The sequence below is a fragment of the Antedon mediterranea genome, chromosome 1 (genome assembly GCF_964355755.1).
Source record: "Antedon mediterranea chromosome 1, ecAntMedi1.1, whole genome shotgun sequence".
NCBI classification, from domain to species: Eukaryota; Metazoa; Echinodermata; class Crinoidea; order Comatulida; family Antedonidae; genus Antedon; species Antedon mediterranea.
Window position 1 is genome coordinate 15,075,156 of NC_092670.1, and position 13,303 is coordinate 15,088,458.

Genomic DNA, 13,303 nt, shown 5'->3' on the forward strand with positions numbered 1-13,303 from the left:
TCATCTTTTCTTTTAAAAAGGGTGATGTAAACCAGTAGAGAATGGCAAAAGGACTAAACACTGATCTCTATAATAATGGCAACATGATTTTGAGGAAAATTTATGAAAAAGTGCAAAAAATCGATTTCCTGTGTTTCTAAAAAATATGACATCCAATGAAAACTGAAATGAAAGCCAATGGAAACTTTTTCTGTGCAAGGATTAATTGGCTCGTCCTGAATCTGAATTTTGCACTTTATTTTATTATTACATTACATATACATTACGTATTATACCATTATACTGTAAAACCTGGAAAAGCAGCCAATGGGCTTTTTAGTACTCTTTTCAAGATGGGCTGAATGATTCATGATTTCTGCCTCGGAGTTTTATTTCAATTTCAACATGGTTTACATGAATAACTATTAAGTGACAAAAAAACATTTTTTCTGTGCACAATATATCCTTATTATGTTTGCAAATAAGAAGAATGAAGAATAAATGATTGAATTACTTACGGAAAATTGGTGTGCATTGTGATAACAATGTGGTGGAGGACACGGCCCGATATTGACACAAAAGCCGGAACCAGGAACAAATTGGATGTCATCATAGCTTTCACGAAGGTCTGTGTTACCAGGCAAATCTTTAATGTACCCAGACGGGCATTGACAATCTCTGCACATTAATGTTCGCTCAAAAAGCCTACTACCTGCCTCTAGATTTTGTACGGCTTCACAGTTCACTGTTCTGATACAGTCCTCAGAACATTCTACAATGAATGAAGTTATTCTGTTATACATCATAAACTTAGTAAACAATCTTCTCATGTTATGACTCTGTATCACACTTCATTTTTTTATGCAAAAAACTACTTCTATTTTTAAATTATGACATTTGTCTAGATATCTATTACCACTAAATTTCTTTTTTTTTTTTCAAAATGGTCAGTCTGATTCCCTACCAATAAATTGCAATGATAAAATTATATTGCTAACTTTATACCTCGTTGTTCAGTTGTTGTAGGTTCAGTTGGATAGGTAACTGCTGTTGGTGTAGGCGTTGTTGTTGCTGGTTAAAAAAAATGAAAAAAAAAAATTAAAACGTATAAGTCTGATTTAAGAACCACACCCTGCTAAATGTGATTGAATAAACTTGATTGGCTTTTACCATTTTTCTTAATGTGTAAAAGTAAAAACAAAAAACAATTTTTTAATTCATATGATAGATAACTTAAAAATGTGTTCTTCACAAAATAAATTGCTATTTTAGAGTGTTTTTTTTTAAAACCAACTTTGGACCTCTCTATAATTGACGTGGATCATTATAGGCAGATAGTGTTTGATAGTGATGTAATTAGTAGAGAAGTGATAGTGATGTAATTAGTAGAAAAGTGATAGAGAAAGGAATAAAGGTGCCACCTTAATAGGGGTTCAACTGTATTGAAGTCCATAACGTATGTTCAACATTGTTAACCATAATGTTATCTGACTATAGTTTTCTTGTTTTATGAAAATAAAACACATACCTGGTACTGTTGTTGTTGTGACGATCTGGGTGGTAGATGGACAATTTTCAACAATTAAACAACGTCCAGTAGATATTTGCATGTCTCCAGCACCACAATTACATAATTGATCACAACGATCCATTCGTGTACATGGTTGAGAATTACCACATCCCATTGTACAGTAGCAATGTGGCAGACATTCTAAAAAATCAAATATGATTCAACACAGAATAATTTGCAAAAATAAAAACAGAACAGTAATATGATGATAAATTATAATAATTAATTGAATATGTTTATATTTTTAGGAAGTATACACAAAATTATACAACATGAGAAAAGTAATTAGTAACAAATAATTGTTATTGTCACTTTGTAAAATTTTCATTGTACAAAGAAAATTGTCGTCATACAGTAACAATGGTAATCAACTAACCTGGCATAGTTGTAGTGGGTTCTAAAGTTGTTTCTGGTTGTTCAGTTGTATAAGATGGAGTGCCTGTAGTACCAGTGTACTCTGGTGAAGACGTAGTTGATTCCGGTGGTGATGTAGTTGATTCTGGTGGGCTTGGAACTAGAAAAAAAACCAATCAAGATATTAATTTGCTATTAAACATAGTTACAGTAATTGATTTAAACAATTATTGTAGTAGAGTAGTTAAAATTATATATACATTTTTTGCCCTATTTTTAGATGCACATTTTATGTACTAACAAAATATTTGTGTTTACTGTACCAACCAAAACATTGATACATTCAAGATTCAAGAACAATTTTATATTATTGGTTGGATAATAAATGTTTGACAAAAATTAATAATGAAGCTTCAGGTTTCACTTATACTCTTATGATAACTGTGTTTACTTAAGTAAAAATATTGTTAAATTCCAGTCAAAGTCGACATAAACTTACTTAGATCTAACTAAAAAAAAAATTTAAGTCATGATACTTACTGCAATAACAGCAGATATTATCTCCATTCACCATGGTTTCATTCTATTTAAAAAAAAAGTTTTGGCTCAAAATGTTTTTACTTTATTTTTAAATCCAACCATCTGGATTTAAATGTGTATTTAAAGCTCTTTGATTACAATTATACTGCATGACCATAAAAAAAAAACAATGTGTAAAGAATATTGTCATAATAAATAATCTTTAAATTTAACTTGAACGTAAATTCACACCAAAAGCAAACTCTGGAGACACTCCGGAAGTTGACGACCCGGTGTTTTGGTGTGAAAGGTAAAATCAAGGAACTCCGCAGATTAAAACTGCGGGGTTGAACAGCTGAACATTCTCCGGAGAGGGAACTGCGGGGACACCCCGGAGTTTTGGTGTGAAAGGTACCCACATCAAACTCCGGATCACTCATTGCTTTAGTATTATTTCAAAATACTTTAAATATCTGTTAAAAATATATAGCGGGCCTAGAAAATAATAAGTAGTATCAATAAAACATTATATCACTTCTGAGACTTTTGAAAATTATTATTAAATTAAAAATATTATCAATTAAAATGATTCTAATGATCGTCGCTATGTAAACAAACAAATAGAGGGCGACTTTACAATTTTATTTGATAAACCTCGGTGTTGCTAGTTTGGTTTCTCTATATTTTGTATGGTCAAAAACCCCGGAGTGTCTCCAGAGATCACTCCAGAGTTTGGTGTGAAAGGGATATTTATATAACTGTGTTAATAAATACATCAAGAAAATAGCATTACCTCAGCACATGTTTCGTCGCAGTAGCTCTGACAGTTACTGTCATATTCACCGGTCTCTTCATTACACTGGCATACATCACATGTTGCTGTGTACCGTCTTAATGAATCTTGCTGTAGTTGAAAAATTTGCAGTTGGTTAAATTCTGTCCTTGTTTTGAACCATGTCAAAATTACTTTACTACAAGTTTTTAATTTTTAAAACTCTTTAACCTGTTTATGCAATACTTAGTAATCTTGTTTTGGAATAATCATACACACAATTTATTGCAGTGACCGACTCACAATCGTGTACATTGAAAAACACTAAAATCACATTATACTGCAGTAAAAATGTAGTTACTGCATTATAAGAATTTTGAGATGGTCCCTTACAAGTATGCCCCTACCCTCGCATCTAAAAATGTATCCATCACAGAACTACAAAGTATATATTCTCTTATTGTATATTTGTATCTATTTGATTTTATAAGTGCCAGACATAATATTGAATTGTTGTTTTATGCTCGATATTCTGATTCTCTAATGAGAATTGTTTCTTACTCATACTTTTTAACTGATTATTTCTGGGCTTGTGTATGCACAAGTAAAATATAAATGTTACCGTGCAATTAGTTGAAACAGTAGTAGATAATATGGTAGTTGTCACTACAGTTGTTGTTGGATTGCAATCTGGCATTGCTACACAATTCCAGTTAGCCCTGACAACAGTGTCTGATTCAGTTATCAACCCACATGTACAGGTCTCACAAGCTACAACCATAGGTTGATCAACCTAATTACAAAAAGAAAATTATGGTTATTCAGTGGCATGAAGTCATAAGCAAAATACAAAAATGAAGTTTCTTTCAAGCATAGTACAAAAAAACATATATGTGGGTTATACATTTCAGAAACATGCCGAACGTTTTGTAATTTTTTTTTGTAGTTTATATCAGCTGCTGCTTTTACGGATATTTTTGAGAGCTTTTCCAACTTTTGCAAGTCCTTGATTGACACCGAAGTGTTTAAGATGATGTCGTAAATAATGTTGCCGAACTTTTGACAGTATAATAAAATTAAAATAAATTATGTATATGTATATAATATTATAATTGCACTAAGCAAAAATTTGTTCCTCTATCTCCTACAAAACAATAATAATTTCACTAAAAAAACAGCATATACCTCATATGCTCGGCCTTGCCATTCACATAGAGACACACAGGAACTTGCAGGGCGCACACACATCTGACTGCCCCAAAATCCTGATGGATTCATGCTTTGTGGAATGTTATCAAAAACAGTGCCTACAGGGCATTCACAATCAGAGGCAGCACGATGAGCTTCACATGCAACTTTCTGGTTTTCATCGATTGGGCTTAAGGACTCGTCAAAATTGTGATTCAGCCTATCACAATCAGCATCATATACACAGACATCATCACATATAACTGTACATAGAAAACAAATGTTCTGTATTATGTTTACACAAACCAACAGTGGTGTCATGGTAGTTTATGAGTGAGATACCTACAGCTAGGGATCTCACGAAATAGACTGGCATCACACTTGTCAAGGAAAGATGAATCAAATGTGATGTAAAGCTTGGTCTACACTATCAAACTAGTGTGATGTGCCCAAATATGGTAGTGATATAACATCATCATGTTACCATGCATGGCAAAATCAGATTTTACCTGGTGGTTCATCAGTTGTGCTATGCTCTGAATCCAAACATTCACAACAGCCAATTTCAGGTAGATGTAAAACCTGTCCAAGCTGGAAATAGGAAAGAAAAATAGTGTTTTCTAATGTTCCAAAAATACATTGGACCAAAACTTTTCTTTATAATTGTTTAACGAACTGGTAAAAATACCTTAAGACTGTGTAAACAAAATAATGAAGACAGAATTAAAAAGCTTATAAAGTGATGATCTAGGCAGTAAGGAGCTTTTTGAAATTAAAGATATTATTGCATTCCCATTGAGTGTTGTGTTTACTCGGTTATTTGAAGATAGCACTGTCCCTAAATCATAGAAAGAAGCCATTGTTATACCGTTATTCAAGAAGGGAGATAAAGGGGACCCATCAAATTATAGACCGGTAAGCCTAACTTCGGTTGTTGGGAAGATAATGGAAAGAGTTATCAGGGATGAACTTGTTGTTTATTTAGAGTCAAATAAACTTCTATCTGATGTGCAGTTTGGTTTTAGAAAGGGACGGTCATGTGCCCTTCAGTTGTTGGAAGTTTTAGAGGGTTGGACTAAAAATCTGAATAATTTTGATAATTTTGATTGTGTTTATTTGGATTATAAAAAAGCTTTTGATAGCGTTCCGCATCAGCGTTTAATTGTTAAATTACAACATTTTGGTATAACTGGTTCGTTACTGGCATGGTCCGGAATTTCTATCGGGGCGTATTCAGCGAGTCCGTGTAAATAGTGATTTTTCCCGAAATATTTTGGTTAAAAGCGGAATTCCTCAGGGAAGTGTGATCGGTCCTAGTTTTTTTTCTATTTTTATAAACGACGTGCCTGATTTAATAAATTCGTCTATTCGTTTGTTTGCTGACGATACGAAGATTTACAGGATTGTTAATGATATTGCGGACTCGGAATTATTACAAACTGATCTAGACAATGCTTCTAAATGGTCCAAAATGTGGCAATTACCATTTAATGAACAAAAATGTAAAGTTATTCATTACGGAAATAATGTACAACGATTTCTTTATGAAATGTCGGGTTATTTATTATCGGAGGAAAAATGTGAAAAGGACCTGGGAATTATTTTTTACCCTAGTTTGCATTTTAGTTTACATGTTGCTGACGTTTGTAAAAGGGCAAATCGGAAATTAGGGATGATAAATCGTGCATTTAAATCTCTAAAGAGGATAGGTTTTTTTAAAATGTATAATACTATGATTCGTCCTATACTTGAGTATTGCAATACAGTTATAAATCCTATACTTAAGAGAGATCAAAATTTGCTTGAGAAAGTTCAGCAAAGAGCTACTAGGATGATTCCAGGGCTACGTAAAATTTCATATAAGGAACGTTTGAGGGTATTAGATTTACCAACTTTAATTTATAGACGACATAGAGCTGACTTGATTCAAGTTTTCAAAATTATAAAGGGTATGGAGTCTGTCTCAAGTGATTTGGACATAAGTATAAATTAAAGTTTCATCGAGCAAAGTTAAACTTGAGAAGAAATTTTGTTTTGTTTAGAGTTGTACTTTTGTGGAATGGTCTTTCTGACTATGTTGTTTCAGCTAGTTCTTTAAATTTGTTTAAAATAGGCTAAACGAGGCATGGGTAAACCATCCATTAAAGTTCACACCGTTTGTATAATATGACATGATAACTGCGAGGGGCTTTTATAAGCAATTAGGCTTCGCCTCAATTTCCCTCTATTCATACGACTATGAGGGATTACACGTAAACAAGTAAAACAAACACAATTTCAAGAAATTAAAAAGAATTTTGTTTGTATAACACTCTAAAGGAAACTAAACTAGATATTAGGTATTAACCATCCTTACATTTAAAATTGTAACAGAACTTGTGATCACCTAAATATATTAATGCATTAGTGTAGTCTCTAGCAAGCTGACTTTTTGTATTAAAAGAAGACTAATAAATATGTACTCTATACTGTATATTACTCTATTGTCCTATAGCTGGTTTAGCTTGTAGAAGTAGCTGAGTAAGTTTAGCGGCCACTTAAAATATAAACAAATAATGTATGCTTTGGGATTATTGCATAGCTGGAGTCAAAAATTATTAGACCTTGATAATGTTTGCTTCTTCACAGCAAAAACTAGCTAGGCCTACTCCAACCAAGTTATGTGTTTGCTTTGGCCTAGCCTACAACAAAATGTTTTGGTATGGTATAGAAAATAAATATTGACTAGGATTTCAAAAGGGCAAGGTTAAAAATACTGTATAGCATTCTGTGAGCTCGAGGCTACACTTTATCTATTATATAGTATACTTTCCAGATCACCTTGGGCTTACTTTAAATTATGCCCATTAGCGTAGTCAATATTTGTATACTATTACTACTCTACTTATATTTACAAATACAAGCTATATACAAAAAGTTTGAATAACATGTTTTGAATTATTTGATTCAATTTGGGTGAGCAAGTGATTGAAGGATAATTCTTTAGTTTTTCGATATTTAACCAGACAAAATATGACAATAAAAAAATTACCGTTTCAAAAAATATGAATTTGTCCTACAATAATGTATATGTTTTTGTCATTTCTTCATATGTATTACAACTCCACTTACTACTCAAACGGCCAAGATTTATATGTTGATGTAGATAAAGACCCTGTGAACCGATTTATACCTCATAGCCAATTGTCAAACACTTTCTTAACAGCAGACGTGAGTCTTTTTATTTTTTATTCTTTTTTTACATCGGTTTATATTGAATAATATATAACTTTAATAGTTTTTATTCATTCATTTTTCAACCTTATTTTCTTTGTCATTTGATCTAAGATTGATTGCAGTATCAATGTATTATATACAACACATTTCTATTTGTAATAGAATTCATGATTGACATGATCCACAATTTACCAAGCATTTTGATTGCACATATCACTGTCTCCATCAGAAAATAATTACATTTTATCAATGTCGTAAATGAACTCCATAGAATAAATTTTCCAGTCTTCCTTTATCACTTTCTTAACCCTTACAACAACCTACAGTACTTCATTCAAATATTACTCTTCCTCTCCTTTCTGAACCTTTTCATTCATAGTTTCTACACTTTGAAGCAACTTAAAGTAAAACATGAAATTACCTTTCATTTCGTATAGTAATATAATTTAAATTCTATATTATTTTTGAATATTTTTAAAGAAAGCTGTATGGTATAGTAAGGCCTACTATTTTTCTATCACATTATGATATTAAATACTTCAGATGAAATTTTCTGTGACCTTGAAATACACTTAAGTTAATTATACTATATTTATTGTAAAGTGTTTTTTCCAATAATGACTACAATATTCTTTAATCTATACTGAGTCATAAGGATACAAATTATTATTTAACCATTATTAAGTACATTACAGTGTACTTGGCACAGACTTGTTTTATGGTTGGATGGTTTTTGTTTTGTCATCATACAACAATAGATGACAAATCAATGTTACACCCTTGAAAGAACTTTCTAAAAATCATGGTAGGTTTGATAAACCTGGTAGTAGCAAAAATGCTCAGATTCTCAGTAGACAACATACATTTAGACATTCTATTTCTTGAATTTGACAATCACGGTGACATTGCAGTTCAGTTCCTTCTCCATTATGAACGCACTCGCATCGCTCACATCCGTTCCTCTCATATGATTGTCCAATCTGTAAAATGCAACCAATAGTTATTTTCTCATCTGCATTGATCTAAGATGGTGTATTTGTCACTAATAAAAACAATAAATGAAAACACTCAGGAACTGAGTAAAGTACTATATTTGGAGAGTGAGGGCTCATGCTATTTGATATTTCGGTCCATGTTAAAATACCGTATCCGGATATTCACCCCCTGGACATTTACCACCCGGAAAACTACCCCCCGGACAACCACCACCTGGACCACTACCCCCTTAGGACAACTACCCCTTTAGGACAACTACCCCCCGGACAAATACCCCCCGGACAACTACCCCCCGGACAACTACCCCCTTAGGACAACTACCCCCTTAGGACAACTACTCCCCGGACAATTACCCCCCGGACAATTACCCCCCGGGAACAATTACCCCCTAGGAACAATTACCCCCTAGGAACAATTACCCCCGGACAATTACCCCCCGGACAATTACCCCCCGGACAATTACCCCCCGGACAATTACCCCCCGGACAATTACCCCCCGGACAACTACCTCTGACACAATACTCCAGGACAACTACTTCCTGGACAATACTCCGAGGGAAAATAATCTTTTAGGACAACTACCTCCGTAGGACAACTAACCCCTGGACAACTACCCCCCGGACAATTACCCCCTAGGAACAATTACCCCCGGACAATTACCCCCTAGGAACAATTACGCCCTGACAACCTTCCCCCCCCCCCCACCCGGGTAATTACCCCGCGGACAACTACCTCTGACACAATACCGGGTAGGACAACTACCTCCTGGACCTGGACAATACTCCGAGGGCAAATAATATTTTAGGACAACTACCTCCGTAGGACAACTAACCCCTGGACAACTACCACCCAGAAAACTATCCCTTTAGAACAACTACCCCCCGGACGGACAACTACCACCCAGACCATTCAACAACCTGACTTTGCAACAGTGTATAATAGGAATTAATAACTATATTTTAATTCGTTACTTTGACGAATTACTATTCATTATTGTAAACAAAAGTAAAAGATTGAACATAAATATAGCCTGGTTTAAACTGAAGATTGTCACACATGATCATAGGATAGTCGAACGTATTATATAGTACTCCCTGTATTTACTGTAAAGACTGGGTTCGCTAATAATAATAATAATGTTTGCGTCAGGACAATGCTTCGATAACCACTCAAATTTGTCATATATGTATTTTTGTACACTTGAAGAATAATATCACTTTTGATATTTGACCTCAATGTTCACTCACCGAATAAACGGCGATCTTTAAATAAATTCCCCTCAAATAAACGGTGATCATGTCACTCCCATGAAACATCATATGGAATTAATAATCGGCGTCTATTTCCATTAGATTATACCCCCTCCCATTGAATAAACAACTTTCTTCCAATAAATGTCCACCTAAAAACCACCTAAACAATAAACAGCCCAGGCCGTTTTGTCAATAAATACGGTACTTTAAATCTAGCACATCTAGGGTCTAGCGTGCTGTTAAACAGAATAATCGGTTAAAAACGGGTGTTTCGAAACTAGAGACCCGAGACCAGAGACCCGAGACCCAATACGAAAAGGGAGACCTAAATATACGAAAAGAGAGACCCACGTACGAAAAGGGAGACCCTACTATACGAAAAGAGAGACCCTAATATACGAAAAGGGAGACCTAAATATACGAAAAGGGAGACCCAAATTATACGAAAAGGGAGACCCCACTATACGAAAAGAGAGACCACACTATACGAAAAGGGAGACCCTAATATACGAAAAGGGAGACCCAAATATAGGTCTCCCTTTTCGTATTGGGTCTCGTGTCAGGTCTCTGGTCTCGGGTCTCTAGTTTCGAAACACCCGTTAAAAACATATGATTTCATTTTTACAGAAACCGTTTGTCTACTTTTGGATTGGGGGGGGGGGGGGTAGTTGACCGGGGGATAGTTGACCGGGGGGTAGTTATCCTAAGGGGGTAGTTGTCCTAAGGGGGTAGTTGTCCTAAGGGGGTAGTTGTCCGGGGGGTTGTTATCCTAAGGGGGTAGTTGTCCTAAGGGGGTAGTTGTCCTAAGGGGGTAGTTGTCCTAAGGGGGTAGTTGTCCGGGTGGTAAATATCCGGGGGGTAACTGTCTAGGGGGTAGGTGTCCTAGAACCGTTAAAATACAGAAGGCATGCTAGATAATATTTCATCTATAAGGTATAGTTAAACAGGTAAGGTAGATTTTTAATATAATATTTTTTTTGAAAATCAATAGGCATGTTTTGTAAGTATATACTTATTAACCCCCAAACATTTAGGACGCTATCATGCTAAAAAAACAAACAAAGTACTATACTTAGCAAAATTATATTTTGGCAAGTATAAAATGAAGATATATACATAAATATGTCTTCATTCTTGTAATGTTTTCATCCACTCTGACTCATAAAAACTGTTTTAACAGGCATTTACATTATATGATGAATGTTAGATAAAGCTCTGTCTACACTATCAAACTGTATGTGAAAAAAAAAAATGTGATGTGTCCATATATGGGACATGATGATGTCATATCCCTACAATATTTAATATATCACTACCATATTTGGGCACATCACACTTGTTTTGTCAAACTAGCTTGATAGTGTAGACGTAGCTTTACAATAGATGCATAACATAGTATAAAACTTGATGGAACGTATTTGATCATCATCATGAATACTTACATTCAACACAACATCTAGACTGACCACACATCGGTTTCCACAGCTCAAACTTTCTAGACTGACACAAAGTCCTGTATCTCCATAGTTATATGGTTCCAATAAATTAAGGAAATTGCTGTTACTACGAATATCCCTCTCATAGCCCGGTGGACACGCACATGGTCTGAGGTTAAATAATGGGGAGCACAAGGGGTTGTTTACATCATTCAATTCCAGTGACCATGCAACTCCACTCCTCATTGATGCCCTTTGGTTACAAGTAACCATGTAATTGCAAGTTTCATCACAAGCTAAATAAAAGAAATCCAAATATATATATTAATATCCTCTCTTTTTCTCTACATAACGCTATTCGTCTTTAGACATTGCGTGTCTTGCCTGTGTTCGCCAGTCCGTGCCTTAGTTTATTATGTATTTTAATTCATTCCAGCAAATAGTAATAAAAGTAATTAGTAGGAGGTACAGTACTAATTCTAATAATGCTAACAGACTTTCTTTGCATTCACACTTCTTATTCTATACTAATAAAATCCATTTTTTTTAGGGGCTATATCAAAATTATTCTACTGAAATTAACTGCAGTAACTATATATTGTTTACACTTTAACCTGTTTATACCATTATTTAGGAAGCTTTTTTGGAGTAATCATACACATTTATTACAGTGACTGTAAATCATACATTAGTGCAGTAAAAAAAGTAGTTACACGGTAAGGAGTAGAATAGTTTTGACATGATCCCTTCATTTTATTTTTAAGAAACTAGATGTGGGCTGAACTGATACGATACAATTAGCATATTTTATGAATAAATTAGCATATCCTTAAAAAAAAATTTGCATATCCTATAAATAAAATTAGCATATTCAAATAAATAAAATAAGTATATTTAATAAATAAAATTAGCATCCTATAAATTTAATAAGCATATCCTAAAATATAATAAGCATATCCTAAAATAAATTAACATACCCTGTTAATAAATTTGTCATATTCTATGAATGAAACTATAGCATGTCATATAAAATTATCGTCTTATAAATAAAATAAGCATATCCTATATAAATAGAATTAACATATCCTGTTAATAAAACTATAGCATGTCATATAAAATTAGCATCCTACAAATAAAATTAGAATATCTTATGAATGAATAAATAACATTTTGCTTACGTGGCAGAGGTGTTGTCATAATAATCTCAGTAGTTGTTCCTGGTGTTGCTGAAAAGAGTAAAAGAAATAATAATTTTAGATTTAATTTAAGTTCTTTATTGCTGTACATCAGTCAGGAGCCATGTGTCAGTACCTCATCTTTTAGTACAAACATGGTACAAGGAATGCCTAAACTACCCTATTCGCATATTAAGTTCATTCACTGGTTTTCTCAAAGGTGGCAATCCTGTTTACAAGAGATACACACAAGATTCTCTAGATAAACAAAATCTTATAAAATGTCTTGTTTTAAGTGTTTTTGAAAATGTACACATCTGACAAGATTTGAACCCAGGACCCAGTGGTAGGTGAGCATCTAAACCAAGGTACAACTCTACTTTGACACATGCTATAAAAGTGTACTAATTTTATTGTGAATTGAAACAATAATAAACAATATTAATATGTTTATAATTGTATATATATTATTTTATACCTATCTTTAATTTTCTTTTAACATTCATTAATTCCAGTTATTATTTCCAGTAAGTACTTTTTTTATAATTATAGTATTTAATTAAATGTTCGTTCTTTTTTTATTTTATAAATGTTATTTTTATTCACATCTCCCAATGAATTTTTTCTCCGATATTTATTTGTGTTTGTTCTGTTAGCAGGATATTAAAAACAGATACTAAAAAACATATTTTCACATTTAAAATACAGATATATGCAAGGCTCCATTAAATTTTGGAGGCAATCTGGACCAAGATCCCAATTCTGGACAACTTTTGTGGGATGGTGGCCAAATTGTGACTTTTTGTGGTCACCAACTGAAAACTACATAATATTTATATAACAAT

The 13,303-nt window shown here is 33.5% G+C and overlaps 1 protein-coding gene across 12 annotated transcripts in view; it reads right to left on the minus strand.

Moving 5' to 3' along the window:
• Positions 1–13,303, minus strand: part of LOC140057990 (uncharacterized) — a 130,093-nt gene that overhangs the window by 17,922 nt on the left and 98,868 nt on the right. For all 12 annotated transcript variants that reach the window (XM_072103641.1, XM_072103638.1, XM_072103640.1 and 9 more), the window contains 12 exons: positions 12,462–12,509; positions 11,290–11,579; positions 8,462–8,578; positions 4,892–4,973; positions 4,380–4,645; positions 3,817–3,987; positions 3,216–3,326; positions 2,444–2,486; positions 1,926–2,063; positions 1,508–1,690; positions 985–1,050; positions 498–751 (listed from right to left, as the gene is read on the minus strand). In XM_072103641.1, the coding sequence (XP_071959742.1) occupies positions 498–751; positions 985–1,050; positions 1,508–1,690; positions 1,926–2,063; positions 2,444–2,486; positions 3,216–3,326; positions 3,817–3,987; positions 4,380–4,645; positions 4,892–4,973; positions 8,462–8,578; positions 11,290–11,579; positions 12,462–12,509 (1,769 nt within the window). The remainder of the gene's footprint in view (positions 1–497; positions 752–984; positions 1,051–1,507; positions 1,691–1,925; positions 2,064–2,443; positions 2,487–3,215; positions 3,327–3,816; positions 3,988–4,379; positions 4,646–4,891; positions 4,974–8,461; positions 8,579–11,289; positions 11,580–12,461; positions 12,510–13,303) is intronic.